Source organism: Penicillium daleae (genome assembly GCF_028827525.1).
Source record: "Penicillium daleae strain IBT 16125 chromosome Unknown utg000005l_segment0_segment0, whole genome shotgun sequence".
Lineage (NCBI taxonomy): Eukaryota > Fungi > Ascomycota > Eurotiomycetes > Eurotiales > Aspergillaceae > Penicillium > Penicillium daleae.
This window is the reverse complement of record NW_026623153.1, coordinates 3,044,618-3,062,544: the sequence shown is the minus strand read 5'-3', so window position 1 is coordinate 3,062,544 and position 17,927 is coordinate 3,044,618. Positions and strand designations below refer to the sequence as shown.

Here is a 17,927-nt window from a genome sequence, read left to right as displayed (position 1 = left end):
CCGTCCTCTTATTTCTATTCGTTCTTTGATGCTGATTATTTTAAGCCATGTCGAATCTATATCGCATCTTCATCGTTCCTGCGCTTCAGTCGACACCACTGTCATAGCAGCTCCCCCCGTAGGCCCCAGTTTTCTGCGACATCTTTGTGCTAAATATGGAGACATAGGATAGGATTCTTCGAGAATGGATGGTCCGTTATTTTGGGAAACAGACATAGAATAGAATATCTGGGTCAACCGGGATCAAGAGTCCACATGGGCAGATCTAGCTCGTAGAGGAGTCCTTGCTCTGGACCATTAATTCAATTGCCTGGATAAGAAGAGGGGGACTATAGGTCACAGACCATGGGCCCCTCGGAAATCTACTGCCCGTTGCAAATCACCCGGGGATGTAATGGGACAGATAGAAATCGCCGGAGACCATGGCCGGGGTACGGAAGTCTGTCAATTGTCCGGAGAGACCAAATTCCAAGATCCCTGAACTTTTCCCCCCTCTGACCGGGGTCGTAGATGCAGGAGGTGGTGGTATGGGATCTATGGGACTGAGCCGGAAAAGCAATCATGGATGAGGTTTGTGCATTTTGAGAATGCAAGTCTCCAGATTGAGTACTCACAACGCAGGCAGAATTGACATCTTTTAACTCTATGATCCTTCCTATACGTTTACTAATTCCTTTTCTTCTAATGTAGTGTGGATGGGACGCGGGTGTTGGGTGTTGGGCACACCGAATTTCGAGGGATATTTAGATAACAGCTAGCGCTGAAATGGCCCGAACTAAGCCTGCAAGACATTGTAACGGGTGTCAAGTTCAGGGTAATGCAGCTTGTAAAAATCGGGAATAAATTACACCGACTCGTGAACTAGCTTTAGTGTTATGGATATTATTCTGCTAGATTGCACCTGAAAAGCATGCTGTTTCTCCGTAGACCGACGATACGACCGACAAGCCACTCACTTCACGATCCAACACCCTGATCACCTCCATTAGAGGTATAGAAGAGGGGGTTCCCAATAGTGTCCAGAACTTAGAACCATTTCTGAAAGACATCTGAGGGCCTAGCACATCGCAGAAGGGTGACCATGGTTTGGACGGCGAGGTTGGACGGGGCAAAAGATCGAAAAGAAACTCGTTAAAGTATTATTATGAAAATTAAACTATTTCGCTGATTCGACGAGCAGAGCCGACGCAGCCACTCGCATCATTGGCGAAATAAGGACATGCCAGACCTACAAGGCTCGAGGTTGACTTCGGGGAGGGTCACGATGGGTCTCCCCTACGGTCAGGCCCGTCTGGCTCGACTGCACAGGACAAAGTGGAGTACGATCCTCCTGATCGACGCGGGTGGACCAGAGACTTGACAGGTTGGAGTACGTTCAGGTTGTCCAGAGATCGTCCGAGCATCTCCCTCCAAGCCGCCATCATCTACCAGTAGGTCGACGCCACTGATGTGTTGATTGGTTCAGCGGGTGCCGGGGTGTTGAATCCGGCCTGACTGGACTGGATCACCGACCTCGCACTATGCCGGGAACGGACTAGTAGGACGAGTCCCAAGCCTATCCGGGGTATGGTCTGTCCACTCACATAACATCACCTTCTTCCCTATTTTCCCCCTTGAAGGCTTGAATTTCTGGTAGTCGAGATTTGAGGTGATCGCGCAGGTTTCCGAGGAGATCCTGGAGCTTCTGGTCCAATGAGCCCGTTCCAATGACACCTCCTCACGTGGGATCCTAGGATGACACACCAAAATCTGAAGCCCGTAACATCATTTTGTAACTCTATTTTCCTTGGGGGGAGTTAACTACGTACTTTGGGAAGATTAATAATAGGTTACTAATGATCCTGATTAATAACTGGTTACTAATGACACTAATGATGAGGAATATACAGCCTAAGCATTCAAAGTGGGACAGAATCAAACGCATAGCGGCTGTGCGCTTAAACGATGAACAACATGACTAGGCGTACTGTACTATCCATTACGCCCCCACTCGAAGTGAGTCCAATATGGTCGAGTATAACCAACAAGACCACATCTTTCTCTTTGATCAACCGTTGATCCCACCCTCCAGTCTTCACGAGGGGGGCTGTATCTCAAGCTCATGCGGTGGGACTACTGCAAGGCTGCATGAACGTGTTCTTGGTATACACCATGCTCCCCGACGACTCACGCAGGGACGCCCTGCCACGTTTTTGCTATGATCCTCGTCCCGTCTATGGCCAGAGTCTTTTCTTTGATGCCCTCTTTGCAGATTCCAATAGGCTCGTCGGACCCTCGGTCTTTGCGAGGGCGTCCGACAAGCCTTTTCATTGGACTGATGACCAGGGTCGATTGCCATGTGGTTCACGGAAAGGGAAAGGCTGAAGGCTGAGTCGTACATGAACCGCGTGGATGCCCGGTCAAAAGTAGCGGCAGAGGGCCTGTCGATTGCGGGCTCGAGCTTATCTTGGCCCTACAGGTTGATGTTCCTGTCAGCACTCTACCCTTTTCGAGCGTTGGCTTGAGTGGAAACATGGCACCGCCTCCTCCACCATCTCTTCATGAAAGCGGGAATGTATGATCATCAATGCCCCACTGTTTAAGAACTGTATCTCCCTTCGGCCCTCCTAATGCCGAACTGACCAGTGAGATGGTATCGGGGAGACTATTCGGAAGAGGCTCAGACCCTCTCACCCATGCTGAGGGCCTGCCAAACCCTGCAGGCTATTACCAAATTTGGACAACGATAGACCAACCTGAGTTCACATCTGAAAGGAGCATCCACTAGAGGAGGCCCGTCCATGGCTTCTAGAAGAGTCATGCCAGGGGCCAAGATGATCAGGAAAAAGAAGAAAGAAAGAAAAAAAGCATGAAATCCTCACCCCTGTCCCTTACCTATTACCCCATGATCCGGTGACTCTGCCACGAGAGCATCTTTAGTGATTGTCCAGATCTGCCCATGGTCTGCTTGTCAGATACACGTTTCAGTCGTGCCTCCTGATTTCCTATTCCGGCCAATATTCTAAGAATAATTCATCGTATCCCTCGTGTGTGTTTCAGGGTGCTTCAGATGTTGTTATTCTTGGGTACTGCGCCGCCTGGCGGATCTCTGGGAGATCGACAACAGTCATAGAAGCAGCCGATCCCATGATAAAGCCTAGATATGCAAAAATATGGGGGCCATAGACAAATTGTACCATTGCATTGAAGATAAATCCACCTCGAGCCCACTGCAACCCCACATAGGCGATCGAATATCCCGTGGGTGGGTTGGTCGGGTGATAATCAGCGGCTCTCGGCCCTCGTTACCACAGGCTACGTGAAAAAGAGGAATAAAAGAAGGGGGAAACAGCCCAAAGTTACAATTAGCGTCGGCTATCCAGATGGGCTGGCGCAGATCTTCAGATTGAGTAGTTCAGCTACTCCCTTGAGAATGCCACCATCGAGGTAATATGAATGGGTTCTTTGGCTCTGGCGGGAAGCCATGACCGCTTGCTTCGTGAAGAGGTCTCTATCTGCGGTGACATGAGTTTCCACTCTCTATCCCGGACGGATTTCCACCGGGCTTTGGAGATTTCAGCTCTTCCCGAAGTATACGAAAGCAGGAGGAGACGTCTGATTTCCTTTATCCCATGAGGTAGTTGGACGGTGCCCCGTTGGAAGAGCCCTTCAAGCCATCGTCCCAAGTATCGTCGCCATGAATGGAGGGTCCTTGAAAGAAAAAAAAGTAGAAGGGAGGGGGGCTCATGGACGCCATTGCGATCAAACCCCTTCCTACGTATACATGCTTCTGACCGCTCCTCTTCAGAGAGACCATGGCGTAATCGGCAGTTCAAGTGACAGCAAAAGAAGCGACGAACCATACCGGGGTCCAGCGAACTATACCAGGATATGAGAGGAATCCTGGCTGATGGACATGACTCGCACTGGGCTAAGCACAGTCAAGAATTGTGCAGGCAAAAGTTAAGAAGTCAAGAGGCAAATGCGTCCACCCTCCACCTAGTCCACACCGAATGCACGAACTAAGATGTTATCACCAACACATAGCGGGCCTCACTATTGGTCCTCTGAGCCATGAACCGTTCTGCCGCCGCAATGCACAGTGTCTGGTGCACGATGCGGTTAGCGCGTGGCATCCTTCTCCTGTGATTGCCTGGGTTTTGGCCGGTTCAGCGCCCCTCTACAACTTCGCCTTTCCCCATCCGGCCTGTTCAACCGTTCTCGAGTCCTGTGTTACTCTCCCCGGGCCAACCCTGCCGAAAAGCACCAGCTTTCTCCACGATGCGAATGAGCTCATTTGTTGGTAGGGAATTGAGCTGCCAAAAGACAAATGAGGCTTTATTGCGTGTGTCGATCACTACGTAGTGAAGCTACAATATCGATCTTAGAGGCCATTACTTGGCCATGGAGTGAGACGGGGTATGGAGGTCGCATCAATACCGTCATGGCGTTGCAATTTGTCGTTCACCGTTCTCCCGTGTCTGGATATAGAAGGTGGCCACGAATAGTCCCCGAGTCCCCGATGAGTTTTTTAATGTACCATGCATTCCGCCTGGTGGTTTGTTGTCTTGACACCATGAGACTGGCTTTGTTTTGGGCATCATTGTATGCTATATGAGGCCTTCCGCTTAAATATGGCGGGAAGGTATGCTCAGCCCAAGGATAGCTACAAAAAATGACTAGCTGGTGGTTTCTATTCACTAATGGTGTACGACGATCACAATTAGGTTGTTGGCGCATTATCATAAAGATTGCCCCCATCGTGGCAACGACAACAAGCCCTTGTGGAAGGACCTGTCCAAGATACTCCCGTCGAGCTCCGTCCATCCATTCCTTTTTGGGGTTAAAAACATGACTATGGTCTTGAGGCCTGAGCTTGGACTAGAAAACCGTTTACAGGATGGAACCAGGTTAATTGTGGAAGGTGCTTTCGTCATAATACAGACTGAATGATACCACTTGATTCTCTACGGGAGGATACTCGATTCCGCCAAGAGAACCACTATGATCCTTGTCGTTCTAGTCATGCTAGTCATGTTAGGCACGTCAGCCCCCTCAAGTGGCTCCTTGATCACTTTGAAAGTGGAGCCATTTAGCCATCGCAGGGCGCATCGCCGTTCAGTCATGTGTTCAACGGGGCCTCCGAAGTAAATTAAACGCTGTCCATAGCCAACAGTAGCCAAGCTGCTATGAATGCCACCGAACGGTTATACAGTTACTCCAAACAATCGATCATTTACTCGAAACCTTACACGTCTAGGTTGGAGCTCTGGACCAGAAGCCTCGCTTTCTGACTTCGGGGCGGTATATCCCCGGTTCGGCATTTGCGGGGGTTGTGAGCTACATACGACAAAAGCACCAGTAAGCCCTTCACAAAACGAACAGAAGGACAGATAGGAATACATGATCTACTGGTTCTGTCCAAAATCCTGCGACGTGATGACGAAGGTCATGATGATCTTGATGATGAATATCTCGGTTCGTTCAGTCTAAGCTATTGGTGTCGCTCTCCCGCTCCCCGAGCTCACCCGAGCGGCACGATAGATGCTAGCGGCCTACAGTGGTCCACTGTGCCGCTAGATCCATATCGTCTGGTGTGCCCTGGCAGATGTGTGGAACAAGCGTGTTTTTACGCGCCGGCCGTACCGGCCTCGTGGGAGACGGTCTAGACGGTCATCGACATCAGTCACACATGGCGGGGTCGATCTATACTCCTTGGAAATGTGCCCAGGCAGACTTCTCGCAACACAGTATTCAACCTGTAATGCCATCTCATAGCATAGGGTGATTGGAATGGCGAAATCTCAATCTCCTACGTGCTCTGTATGTACGAAGGATGGAGTATCTACGGCCGTACAAACACTCTAATTTCGCTGCAGCAGCCCCAAAAGAGTAGCGATCAAGCCCTGAATGCAATTGTCTCCCACTACGGAGCAAAGTCACAAAAGAAGAAAAAGAAGAGAGAAAGGGACCAGGGAAAAAAAAAGTACTAACTAAACCAGCCAACGATAGCAAGCCGATGATTAACACATACCTTGAACCCCCAATTTAAGTACGTAACCCGCGGGCTGAGCCTTACAAGGGCGGCTCTTCCCCCGCCTTACAACCCCATATTCTGTAAACTCTGCACAAGATATAACAATCCTCAACGGGTATAGTATGTCTGTATAGTTCTGACAGCCTCGACCTATCATCAGTGCAAGCGAAAGGGGGGTAATATTTCCATGGACATCACCGTCTCGCTCTTCGAACAAGACTCCTGACAAATGCGGCGCTCGAGCGTCAAAGGCGAGGGTCTCCCGTGGATCGCGGGCCAGCAAAAAGCCACCAGTGGACAGCCCAATTCCAAGCGGGTCCGTAGCTCTCTCCCTCTCTCGAAATGAGTTGCATAGGGTGGAGCCCACGATGGGAAAGGTGGAGATTTTAGGAAGGAGCTTTGATCGGGATCGGCCTGTTAAACGGGTTTTCGAACTCTATGTTGCTCTGCTTTGAATACTGGACGTGTTGGGTGGAGAAAAAAGGGGAAGAGGTATAGGTGGGGGCGCCGTCCGAAAGAGGAGGAAGAAGAAGAAGAAGCAAAAGAAGAACAAGATGAGCAAGACGAACCAGAAGAGAATGCGAAAGTGTGTTTTATGGAGCGGCTGAACCGACGAAGGACTGGAGCTTCTGGCTATATACTACGTCAGCACGAAGTACGAAAGTCTGTGTGTAAGAGCTTAGCTATGGAGGAAAGTCATTACAGCCGTCGGTTATTAGGTTTACCAGTGGCCTAATCAGGCAACAGTCATGATCCAACGGTAATACTATCGTGACTTCGGCCCAATCTAAGTAATTGCCGCCCACCATACCCCTCTATGTCCTCGAGGCAACACGAACTAAACACCAGAGACCTCCGTTCCGTCATGGTCCAGACTCCAACACTCTGTATGGAGAAGTAACGAACTCCCCAAGTCCATCCTCCATCCTCCTCCCACAATTTCAGGATTGTGATAGCAACCGCCATCAATAATTTGCCCCGGCCCACAGCGGATCAGGCTGAGATCACGGCTCGCCGCAACCATATTGATCGGTCAAAAGTCTCGCATTAATATCACAGCGCCTACCTTGCTCATCTTGTCTCTTTCTGGTCAAAGCTACATCTGCACTGCTCGGGCCCGGGGAAAGCGGAATCTGCTGGTGTGGCAGGACAGGAGAGTAAATGACGGCCTGACAACTTACAAAAGATGGATAAGAGGGCCATTTTCTTACAGGATCGGTCTTGGCAGGACGGGCTCACTATGATTGTTGAAACTAGGCGATTGAGTGTCTCGATTTCGAGGGGAAAAGTGCGATGTTACGCAGAATCGTCCCTACAATCTACCTCCTTCATTAGTATATTTTCTTGTACGGAAATCTTGAAAGCAAGAATGCGCCACAGAACTTAGTATAGAAAAGTTGACTTTTTTATACTGCAAGTCTGGTAAGAAAGCCACATTTTACACACGCAGAGCGAAACCTTGAATCTTCGGTCTCCGGATCTAAAGCCGCAGAAGAAGAGAAAGACTGAAAAGAGCAAGAAATTATGGTTCAGGGAGATCGGCTGATCCCGTGGCCGGCATAAGCATGTTGCCACTGTGCACGATCTTGGCGATCACCCACGGTACAGAATCTTATTTTACCGATGAGCTCGAGGTTGGGTTATTTTGAGGGGGATGTACACCGCGAGTGTATACTGTGAAAGGAGAAAGGGTGGTTCTATGTCTGCGATAGATCAGTTGTCATCTCTGAGTACGCATGCATGATAGAAGGGATATGCCTGCTTCGAGGGGCAAAAGGAAGTAAGTGACAGGACCAGGCACAGCTCCGGGGACATACAGGTATCAGTATGTACATAAGTGTACAGAGTAACGGAGCAAGTACTCTCCGTGAGCACATGCACAAAATCCAGACTGTAAGATTCAATTCATCAAAAGGGGGGATGAGCACGCTGCTCGGACCAACTGCGAGATGTACTGGAGCGTAGATCGCGCGCGTCTGTTAGTGCCATCGCTTAGTACGATTGTGCCCGGGCCGACTTCCCATCGCTGTTAGCTGCTTTAGTGACCTTTTAGCGTGTGATGGAAGAATGCACTGCTGGTTGAGGCCTTCTAGTCAGCACTATACTGGTAAGTTAGTGGACCGCCTATACATCAACTAATATCAGAGGAAGAAGGAGATGGAAATTACAAAAGGCCCTTATGATACTATCTTATGAGTATTTGATTTATTTCATTTCTCTACCAGCCCTTGCCATTGATCTCGATTTGCTGATTATTACGCCGTACTAGTGTTGCACCCTGGCTCTTTCCCCTCTGCCTTAGCTGGAGTATTTTTCAGGGAGCTCGTACTTTTGCGTCGTACGCTGGTTCCGTTGCTCGTTTAGATCGTTAGCTCATTAGCTCGTCTACGATGAGAATGTGTGATGCGATCGCATCGCAGATGTCGCTGCAGGAGTATTCCAGCGGCATTGGGATCCCGGCATACATTGCGAATTGAGCTAAATGTGCGTGGTGATCCGTCGATTAGAGTATGGACTGTGTACAATAGTCTTGTTGGGGGAACTACGGGAACAGGGTATCATGCAGGGCTCTGTTTATACTGGCATAAATAAAAGCTCCATGTATGATAGATCGGCGCAAGGACATGTCAACTTCTTAATGTTTGCTCATGGCAATGGCCACAGATGAGGTGATTCAATAGTGTTATTGTGGGCAATTGAATGGTTAATGTGCGGTCGGCCCAGGCCAAGTATCAAATTCAATCGCGGAACTTTTGACAACCACGCTTCTACCCAAGCATCACAGTCAACCGTGGCGGATTTTTGAAGGCCACACTTCTGTTGTAAAGAAAGAATCATTGCCATCAGAATAAAAATAGTTTTCTATTACGGTACACATGATCCTAGCCCACCGTCCAGGCAAAAGAAACACTGCTCCATGGCCATCCGAAAACGCCCGTGTCCCACCATCTTAATGCACATTCAAATCAAGTTGGAGCAAAACAAAAAAATACAACGCCGATAAAACCACTGTAAGCCTAGGGAGCTTCTCACTCCCCAGAGCAGATCGAAGAAAAGAATTGTTGGTACAAGGGTACTCTGCAGCAGGGCCAAAAGAACAGCGACGACATTCACAGCATGAAATAAAAGTGAAATCTATCAAAGAGATAGAATCAAAACAAGGTTGAAGGCGTTGTGCACTTTTAAAACGTTGCACTCGATACAGACTGAAAAGGAGTTCCTGATCGAGTGTTGATCCCGATCCGGACTCAATCGAGGTTAATCGGGGGCCGTCTGGGGATAACGACTCCGGAACGTCCAATTCGTGTCAATGTCAGAACATCGAGCGCTGGCCCCGAACTCAAATTCAACGTCAACTAAGATGACACTGAAATCATTTAGGGTCAATCTCTGAAACTTGTAAATGTTTGTTGATAAATTGATCACTTTTGGTACGCTACTCAACCCTATTGCCGAGGCGCGTGTGCCCCGTTCTGAGGTGACGGAATTGGCTCAGGATGCTGGACATGAGCAGCTGGACCCAGCGGCGGGATGCGACTCATCGACGGAGACGACATGAGATTAGGCTGGCCATTGGCCGAGAAGGACTGACCATTGTGTAGTAGAGAGGCATTCTCCCGTTGCCGGCGCTCTTCTTGCTCGGGAGTCATGCACTTCATTGGTGCAGGAATCGGGGCGTCAGGGGAACTTCGGCCCATGAGCTTAGGGCTGGGCTCCAGTCTGCGGATAGGAGGAAGTACCGGGGCCCCTGCCATCCCGCCAGCGGTGATGGGCCGAGGAGACTGCTTGGTCGGACTAATCCCAGACATGCCAATTCCATGGGAGCTATGCGGGGGCGAAGAATGGTGGCCATTTGGAGTCGCAACGGAAGAGAAGGATGGGTAGTTGCTGGACATGGCAGGGGTGCCTGCATGGACAGATTGCGGACGCGGCGTAGCGTAGCTATCAAATGATGACCACGCTCCGGAACCGTTCAGCGGAGCACCAGACGGAACTCCTGCAAGGAGACCTACGTCGTGATTGCCCTGCGTAGGTGACATAGAGGGGCGGTGCTGGGTTGGGCCATATCCAGAGTGAGAGGAAGAAGGTCGTGCAGAGAAAGAACCAATAGGAGGGAGATGGGGTCCAGGCTGCATGGGGGGCAAGATATGCTGGCCGGGTCCAGGACCGAATCGAGGTTGTTGGTGAGAGAGGGACTGCGATGGGCCAATTGAGACCTTTGAAGGGGAGAACGGTGGGCGAGGAGGGCTTGAGGAAGGAAGAGTGTTGTTATCAGGGCGGGGGAGACGCTGAGGTGAAGGAGGGACATAGAACTGGTGCTGCCCTTGAGCAAACTGCTGATTCTGAGCAGTGAGTGAAGGGAGCTTAGGCTGAGAACCTTGCTGTCGGGGAGGCCCGTTCTGAACATTAGACAGAGCATAATGGGTGTGCTTCACTGGGGAAGGTGGAACACGCCCATGCGGTTCCACCTTGGGCTTGGTCCCAGCAGCAGAGGGCGACGGGGTCGCGCTGACTCGGAACTTCAGCGGTGGGAGTTTTGGACGATTGGCTTCCTCCGCCTTCCGCTTGCAGTCGGTGCAGACGAAGTGGAAGTCGTCCTTCTCGGCATCTTCTTTGTTGATGCCAAGGCAGCTACTGTGCTGCCACACATTGCACTTCTCACAAGCAACGCTGTGGCTCCCGTCGTCCTAAAAGGTTGTTAGAAGTAACTCTGCTTTAAATATTCATAGAAAAGTAGTCCTTACCAGGTTCTCGCCATGTACACCACACCCAGAGCAGTCGAAGACCCATTGGTCCTCCTCGGCCAGCTCTGCCAGGTTCTTCTGCGACCTCTCCATCTCAGCCTTGAGATGCCGCGCCGATACCCTGCCATCGCCACGTTCCAGCTTCTCTTGCTCGGCCGCAAGGCGTTCAACCTCGGCTTCATGGAGGATCCGCTTGTGCTCGCGATCCTTGATGCGCTGTTCGCGGGTCATCATACGGGATTTGCGCTCATTCTCCATTTGCTTCTGCCGGGCTTGCTCCTTGCGAGCTTCAGCCAGATCGGCCTCTCGTTTGCGAGCGGCTTCGGCGGCTTCGCGGTCAGCCCGGTCCTTTTCCTCCTTGGCAGCCAGTCGACTCGATCGCTTGGCACCGGCAAGCATCTGCATTTGGAGAAGCTCTTTCTCGCGCTTGATCCGCTTCCGCTGCTGCGCTTCTTCGGCCTTCTCCAGCAAGGGCAGGATGTGCTCTTCAATCTGGCTGCGAAGGTACTTATCATCCGCATCCTTGCTCTTCCGAATGGTATCAAGGAAAGCATTGTACTCTGAAAGAGTCACAGCAACACACTCCCACTTGAAGTTGGGGAAAGTATTAGTCTCGTCCTCGTTCTTGCTCTCCTCATCGGACGCTTCTTCCGCGACCATTGCGGAGACTCGTCTAGACACCCGAGAGCCTCGAGAGGACCTGCTCTTCGGCTTCTTCTTGGGTCGTTGGGGCGCAGGAATGGGGGGATCGGTCCGGCGGTAGAGACGGTTGTCGTCAAGGACGTAGTAAGAGCGGCCCTCGTGGTCGTATCCGAATTCCTCGATGCGCTAGTAAAGTCAGAAATCATTGTCACCTTGAACCAAGAGAAGGCAGAATTGCAACTTACCCATTCCAACTGCTCTGAATCCTTCTTCTCAGGCATCTTCTCGCGGATACGATCAGGATTCCAGAAGGTCCACACAGAGAGCTGGTGGAGGACGCTGAGCTTCATAAAGATATCAAAATCGAGGAATCGGAGAGGAGTCTCCTCATAGCCGAACGGGTTGGGGAAGTCCGGTGCTTTGGCGTTGTACTGGCGTCGGGTGTACTCGTCAAAGTTCTCGAAGCTGTATTGCACTGTCAGCTCATTGGGGCCCCCTGTGTTGCCAAATAAATGGATTTTTCTCAACGCACGTTAATCCGCGATGCGACGAGATCCACTTCAGCAGGCACAATCCAATCTCTAGCAACTTGTACGAGGATTCCGGCTTGAGACATTCGTCTTCGAGATCCTTGAGTAAGATGAATCAAGGTCAGCTTCATAAAGTCCAGTGTATGGTGAGAGCGCATGGGACTCCATCAACTTCATCGCTGTATCGGTACAATATACTGCGCGACACCCAAGAAGGCCCGGATAATATCAGGGCAAGGACACTACCGCTCCACATACCTCGATTCCAAACTCCTCGTCGATCTTCATAATCTTTCCAAAGATGTGGATGTACTGCATGATATTCGCAAATTCCCAGCTGCTCCGAATGCGCTGGAGCAGTCCAGGTTCCTCGGTGGCCTGAGCTTCGGGGGCATCGATCGCCTCGGAGCGGCTGCGCTTTCGCGGTCCCATCGCGGCGGCGGGACGAGGCCGTGAAGGCCGGGGATCTGACAGAGGGGATTCAGTAGGAAGGGGGTGGGCAATGCACGGAAGGATCACAGCCACACAGTGTGAGTCTGTGAGAAACAAGATCAGGAAGAAGATGGAGTTGAAAGAAGAAAGGTGGGCGGTTTGTCTTTTTTTTTCTTCGTGTCGAGAGGCGACGGATTTGGGCTCTGCGAAAGGCGCGTCGAGACGGATGCGTCACGTGAGGATCGCGTTTGCGACGGGCAAAGAAATGGGAAAGAGTGGGGGAAGGCTTATTGGGCTGGCAGGAACGTAAGAGATTTGGAAGACTTCTACTTAGGGCAAGCAATGAATGCCTAGTCTGATTTTTCATAATGACTGCCTGTTGGAGATATAGATGCCTAATCAATGTGTACAAAGCAGGCTTGCCTGCAAAGGAACAGCGCCAACTAGTGAATGTTATGAAGTCAAAGTACATTTTTCGCACACATGTACATGGAAAAAGAAAATAAAACCCAAATGCAGCATAAGGATAGAACACATTAAATCAACGACTGGACCGTGGTATCTCGGACTCAAAAGGTCTATCTCGTAGAGCAATAGCGGGACCGTCAAGGACAAATGCAAACGACAGCGCCTACCAGAAAACCCACGCCACCCCGACTGCGAGCGCCACGAAAAGACGAGATGAAGGCAGAAAATGAAAGCATGTCTGGAAAAGGGAGGGAAAAGAGAAAGAGGCAAGATGCAAGAAGAAAAGGCAATAAGGACATAGAATACATGAGTCCCCTCCCATCGACATGAAGATCACCGAAGCCCAAAAATGTGTCCCATAAAAGAATAGTGTAGACAAACTAGAAAATGAAGAGAAAGCAGCAGATAGAGCCCGGTTGTCGTCAGGATACGACGACAATGGTCATGTCGGGTCCATCAGGTGCTGACTCGCAACTTTTGCGCCTTTGTAACCGATACTCGCCAGAAACCTGTCCCATGCATATCGTGAGGTGTAAATCAAAAGGATATCCCGCGAAGAAAGAGAATGCGTTTTCGTATGTTACATGGCCGCCGAGGCTCCATCAGACACGTTGTCCGACAAGTTGATGAGGAGCTGGGCCAGGCAGCGCTTGGTGGCTGCATCGTCGCGCAGGACGGATGAGAAGGTTGCATCCCGGAGAGGTTCGGGCAAACATTGCCGCAGAGCCTCGCGGGCCCGGCTGTTGTCGCTGAGACTGTAGCTGGTTGTTAGAGAAGCGACCAAGGTCGAGTCCGAGGTTGACTCAAGACACCAGGGGAAAAGCACATACCGAAGGAAGCAGCGCACGACGTGCTTGAGCAGTCGGACCGTTTGTTGCTCGACCAGCTGAGTGACCATATTGCTGAGAACGGTGCCCACGGCATAGAATCGCTCATATGTCGCACAAATGTACGCCAAGCCAATGTCATCCAAAAGGATCTTCTGTACAATAAAAATGGCAACGGTCTTGCTCAGTTCCGAGCCGGTCTCCATAATGCGGAGACAGAGCGGAATGATCTCGGTGGTAAGGAGGAAGTTGATGACGTCCGACGAGTCATTCTTAACCAAGGCTCCGATGACACCCAGCGATGTGAGGCGAAGATACTCGAATGGGCGAGATTTTGAGGTTGTGTTCAGAAAGGGATAGAGGAACAAGGGAATATGAGCTGTGTAAGATCAAGAGACGAAAAATCAGTCTGATGATTCCCTCACGCCTGGCTGAGGGGAGTGGTTGGGAACTTACCATTCAGGAAAAGAGTGCGAGTCTCATTGTGGGATGCGACGCACTGCAGGAGCGCCAGCGCATTGCAGACTCGATTTGATGCCGCGGCAGTCAACTGCGAAGGGTTCAGGAGGGGATAGACAGAGATAATTTCCTGGAGAAGAGCAGTCATGACACCTGCACGTTGCCGATGAGTTAGTCACGGTAGGGTAAGGGTCGCCCCAACGATGCGACAGGGGATCATACCGAAGGAATGCCAGATGACGAGAGCCAGTTCGGGAACCTGCTCCCGCTTCTTGCTAAGCTCCATGAGGGCCGCCTCCCGACGAGCCGGGTCCAACAGTTCTGCCACCCAGATGAACACCTTGCGATTCTCCTCGCTGATACCGCCGTCCATGACAGAGACCGCATTTGCCAGGCCCTCTCCGCCCATTCCGCCGACAGCACCGGCACCTTGCGCAGGGTTCGCCGCGCCGTTACCGCTCATGGCAAGGCGACCGTAGTGTTGCTGTTGCGCGGCTGCGGCAGCAGCTTGGACCTGAGCATGCTGCTGGGCGACCAGGGAGGCATGCTGCTGCTGGTGCTGAGGGTGCGGCTGAGCCTGGTGGTGCTGTTGTTGCTGTTGCTGCTGCTGCTGTTGCTGCTGCTGCTGATGCTGCAACCACGAGGGATCAGCCTGGGGGTACTGATGCTGGTGCGAGAAGACGTGCTGGCTCTGCGCTTGGAGCATGGCGAGCGGTGGTGAGTCGAAACCGGGATCTCGTAATACTCCGAAAGGGTCAGGGTCGGTGGGTGGGACACGGGGATGCGAGAAAAACTCCAGGGAGGAGAAAGATCGATAGAAAAGATGTCAGCTGACTCGACTCAAGGCGAGGGTCATTGATGAATTGACGCTGAAGACCCGAGTGGAAGAAGTGAGCGTTGCCTGAAGAGAGGGAGAGAGGGAGAGAGAAGTTCGGGTCGGGAAGGCGGGGAGAAATGGCCGGGCCAGTGAGTAGCGTCCACTAAGCCTTTGTGTGCCCTCCGTCACACTGCTTAACAATCTTCATCCTCACTCACACCGACACCCACTTTTAATCTGTCTGGGACCTGCCGCTTAAAATGTCGGCAGCTATTTGATTTTAGCTGACTACCCTGGGGTAATAATTTGGGCTCGGAAATTGCGCCCTATCTGCATCACCCATGCAGATGCCACCAGGGGGGATCCAGTCCATCCTTGCCAACAGAGCCTAATGCAACGGCAAGGCTGGCTTTACTTACGGCTTTCTGCTTAGTACAACAGAATGTGGCTGTCAAATTAAGAAAATTAAGCTCTTATTCAGTGGCTTGTGGCTCATTGGGGGAACATTGTTTGATAACTACACCGTGGAAGGCCCTGCGGCAGCCTTTAAGCGAACGGACTAGTATAAGCTAGACAAATGCTGATTGAATCGAAGATCTTTAGAAATCAAAAGACCGCACCCTTGATTTGAATGTAAGAGTAGGAAGTTAAACAGTGACCGGCGAGCGATCTAAGATGCGTGAGATACTCTTAAAGCCTTGTCCTTGTTATGGGACAGATTCAAACACGAAGGCTTTCCCCAAGCAGATATTGTCAATAAATCAGCCATGGTGAAGCATTCAATGGTCTTGATATCATTCATCGAGTTTTCATAACTCATATTTACATCGTATCTTGTCCAGGCATGAATTTGTCTTCATGTCAGACGAACATGAGCCCAAATCCATATCCAAATCCAACGTCAGTCCAAGTTATCAACATTGCAAAACAAGATCATTACACCCATAAACAGAGAACATAAGTTGGTCATAATGGTACATAAAATCATATCAATATTGCAAACCGGCGCCTTTTTCATGCATCAATCATTCGAGTTGGGAGAGGTCAGCAGAGGAGAAGAGGAGAAGGTCGCAACCTAGACGATTGTTCTTCGATCTCTTGTTCTTTTTCTGCATACTCATTAACGTCGTGAGCTTCTGCGAGATCGACGGGACCGTCGTGTGTCTCGTGTTCGTCCGCCAGAGCTTTCGCTACCTATTGAAATTGTCAGTACTGCTGCCTTCAACATCACTCTGTCATGAGCTCAACTTACTTCGCGTGTAGTCCGAGTAGTAATAGTACGAACTCGGGTCCGTATAACTCGTCTTAGATTCATCATCATGGTCCTGGTCTCTGCGTCTCTTCAGACCCAGACACAGCGCCAACGCACCCAGGATAATCGCCAGCTTCGCCCAATTAAACCTGGACTTCTTCTCGCTGACTTCACTGTCCGTTCCCTCAGCTGCTGGCCTCGTACCAAACCAAGTGCGTCTGGGAGGCGGTGGCCGACTGCCGTGCGAATGGTGAGAATAGCGTTCCTCGATCACGGTGGTATCTTGTCTGCGGCGTTTGCGGATGCCCAAAGCTGCGAGGAGGCCGTCCAATGCGCTCTTGAAGCATAGACAGGCACAGAGCAGTAGAAGACAGAACACACCGGCAATAGTACCAATGACTATTCCGGCAATTGCACCACCACTGAGTCCGCCTCCGCTGCTGGAGGCTTGGGCGCCGATTAGGTCTGCGCCGTTGGTGCCAACGGGTGCGATGAATCCTTCCGTCGTGGTAGGCGCAGACGTCTGCGTCACAGTACTGGCACCGCTGCTTGTTCCTCGAACACCGGGGGTAGCCTCAGCTCCAGTTACTGCGGCAGAGGAACTTTCAGCGACACAGACGCCATCCTGACACTCCTGTGCGGCATCGCAACAGATACTCCCGCAGGTTGACTCGCCCAGATCGAGTCGACAGGTTCCCGTGGCCGTAGCCGTGGCTGTTTGAATATGACTGCTCCAGACAGAGGTAATTGTGGACTTGTCTACCTCGGTTACAATGATGGTGGTGGTGAAGTACTCCCATGAACCGCTCGAGCTGTCGACGCAAACTGCTTCGTTCAGCGAGTTCGTGGTACAGGCTTGGCTGGCACTACAGCAAAGCTGGTCATTCCATCCACAGGGATTTGAGCATCGCTTCTCGAGCGGATTCTCGTTAAAAGCGAATGGTGAAGCGATCGCGATCGGGATCAGGTAGAGAAGGGCCACCAGCATCGACAGCACCGGGGCACCGAAGGAGCACCGCATGGCTGGAGGTAGGCGTCGCAACGCTTGCAACGATCTTGTGTGGAAGCTATTCGTTCGAGCAATGTTCTTGACGTTTGCGAGATCGGATTGCACGATGCTTGTCGGGAATGCTGGACTTCCCAATGGTGACTTGTTGTGATGGGGTTGGATGTATACTCTGTCAGCGATCTACAATGGAGTCGATCACCACTGAGACGACCGAGCACTAAGAATGTTGGAAAGAAGGGTTGAAAAGCGATGGAATGTATGAAGTAGCGAAGGACAGAAGAGGAGAGAGGAATTTCGAAGGAGGAAACAAAGAAGTGAGGGAAAGAAGGCGTTGCTGGGGAAGTTGAGTACATACTGTACATCCCCAGCCTCCTCCAAAGGTATACCCAACCACCCGATTTCCCACGGCCAATGATCTACAAATACCGCTTTTGCCTTGGCCACGTCGAATTTCTTGGGAGGCTGGGTTTCAGATTAACGATTTTGATTCTTAACCTTGATTTAAACTAATATCTTGTGCCCAACAGGTCCACTGCCTGGTGCCTATGTACACAGGATGCGCGATGTCAGCGGCCGACTTCCCCGCCCTCGTGGCAGCGATCAACATGCGGTCGGATCCCCGAGCCAGTCATTGCAGTGCAAGTCAGCAAACTGAGTTTACTGTTTATCCGAGCGAGAACGAGAAATGTATTACATATGTAGAAAAGAAGAAATCCTACAAGTGTCCAAC

The 17,927-nt window shown here is 51.0% G+C and overlaps 3 protein-coding genes across 3 annotated transcripts; all 3 read right to left on the bottom strand.

Annotated features, from left to right (window-relative positions):
- Positions 1-9,462: 9,462 nt before the first annotated feature.
- N7458_005268 (putative PHD finger domain protein) lies at positions 9,463-12,365 on the bottom strand (the record flags this gene model as incomplete). The annotated part of the gene is made up of 5 exons (XM_056908650.1): positions 9,463-10,704; positions 10,762-11,589; positions 11,649-11,868; positions 11,936-12,033; positions 12,192-12,365. 5 exons carry the CDS (start codon positions 12,363-12,365, stop codon positions 9,463-9,465), a joined length of 2,562 nt encoding a protein of 853 aa, XP_056767268.1.
- Positions 12,366-13,413: 1,048 nt separating this feature from the next.
- N7458_005267 (Rcd1-like cell differentiation family protein) lies at positions 13,414-14,825 on the bottom strand (the record flags this gene model as incomplete). The annotated part of the gene is made up of 4 exons (XM_056908649.1): positions 13,414-13,588; positions 13,664-14,039; positions 14,117-14,272; positions 14,342-14,825. 4 exons carry the CDS (start codon positions 14,823-14,825, stop codon positions 13,414-13,416), a joined length of 1,191 nt encoding a protein of 396 aa, XP_056767267.1.
- Positions 14,826-15,980: 1,155 nt separating this feature from the next.
- N7458_005266 (uncharacterized protein) lies at positions 15,981-17,209 on the bottom strand (the record flags this gene model as incomplete). Its single annotated transcript, XM_056908648.1, has 2 exons — positions 15,981-16,126; positions 16,189-17,209. 2 exons carry the CDS (start codon positions 17,207-17,209, stop codon positions 15,981-15,983), a joined length of 1,167 nt encoding a protein of 388 aa, XP_056767266.1.
- Positions 17,210-17,927: the final 718 nt, after the last annotated feature.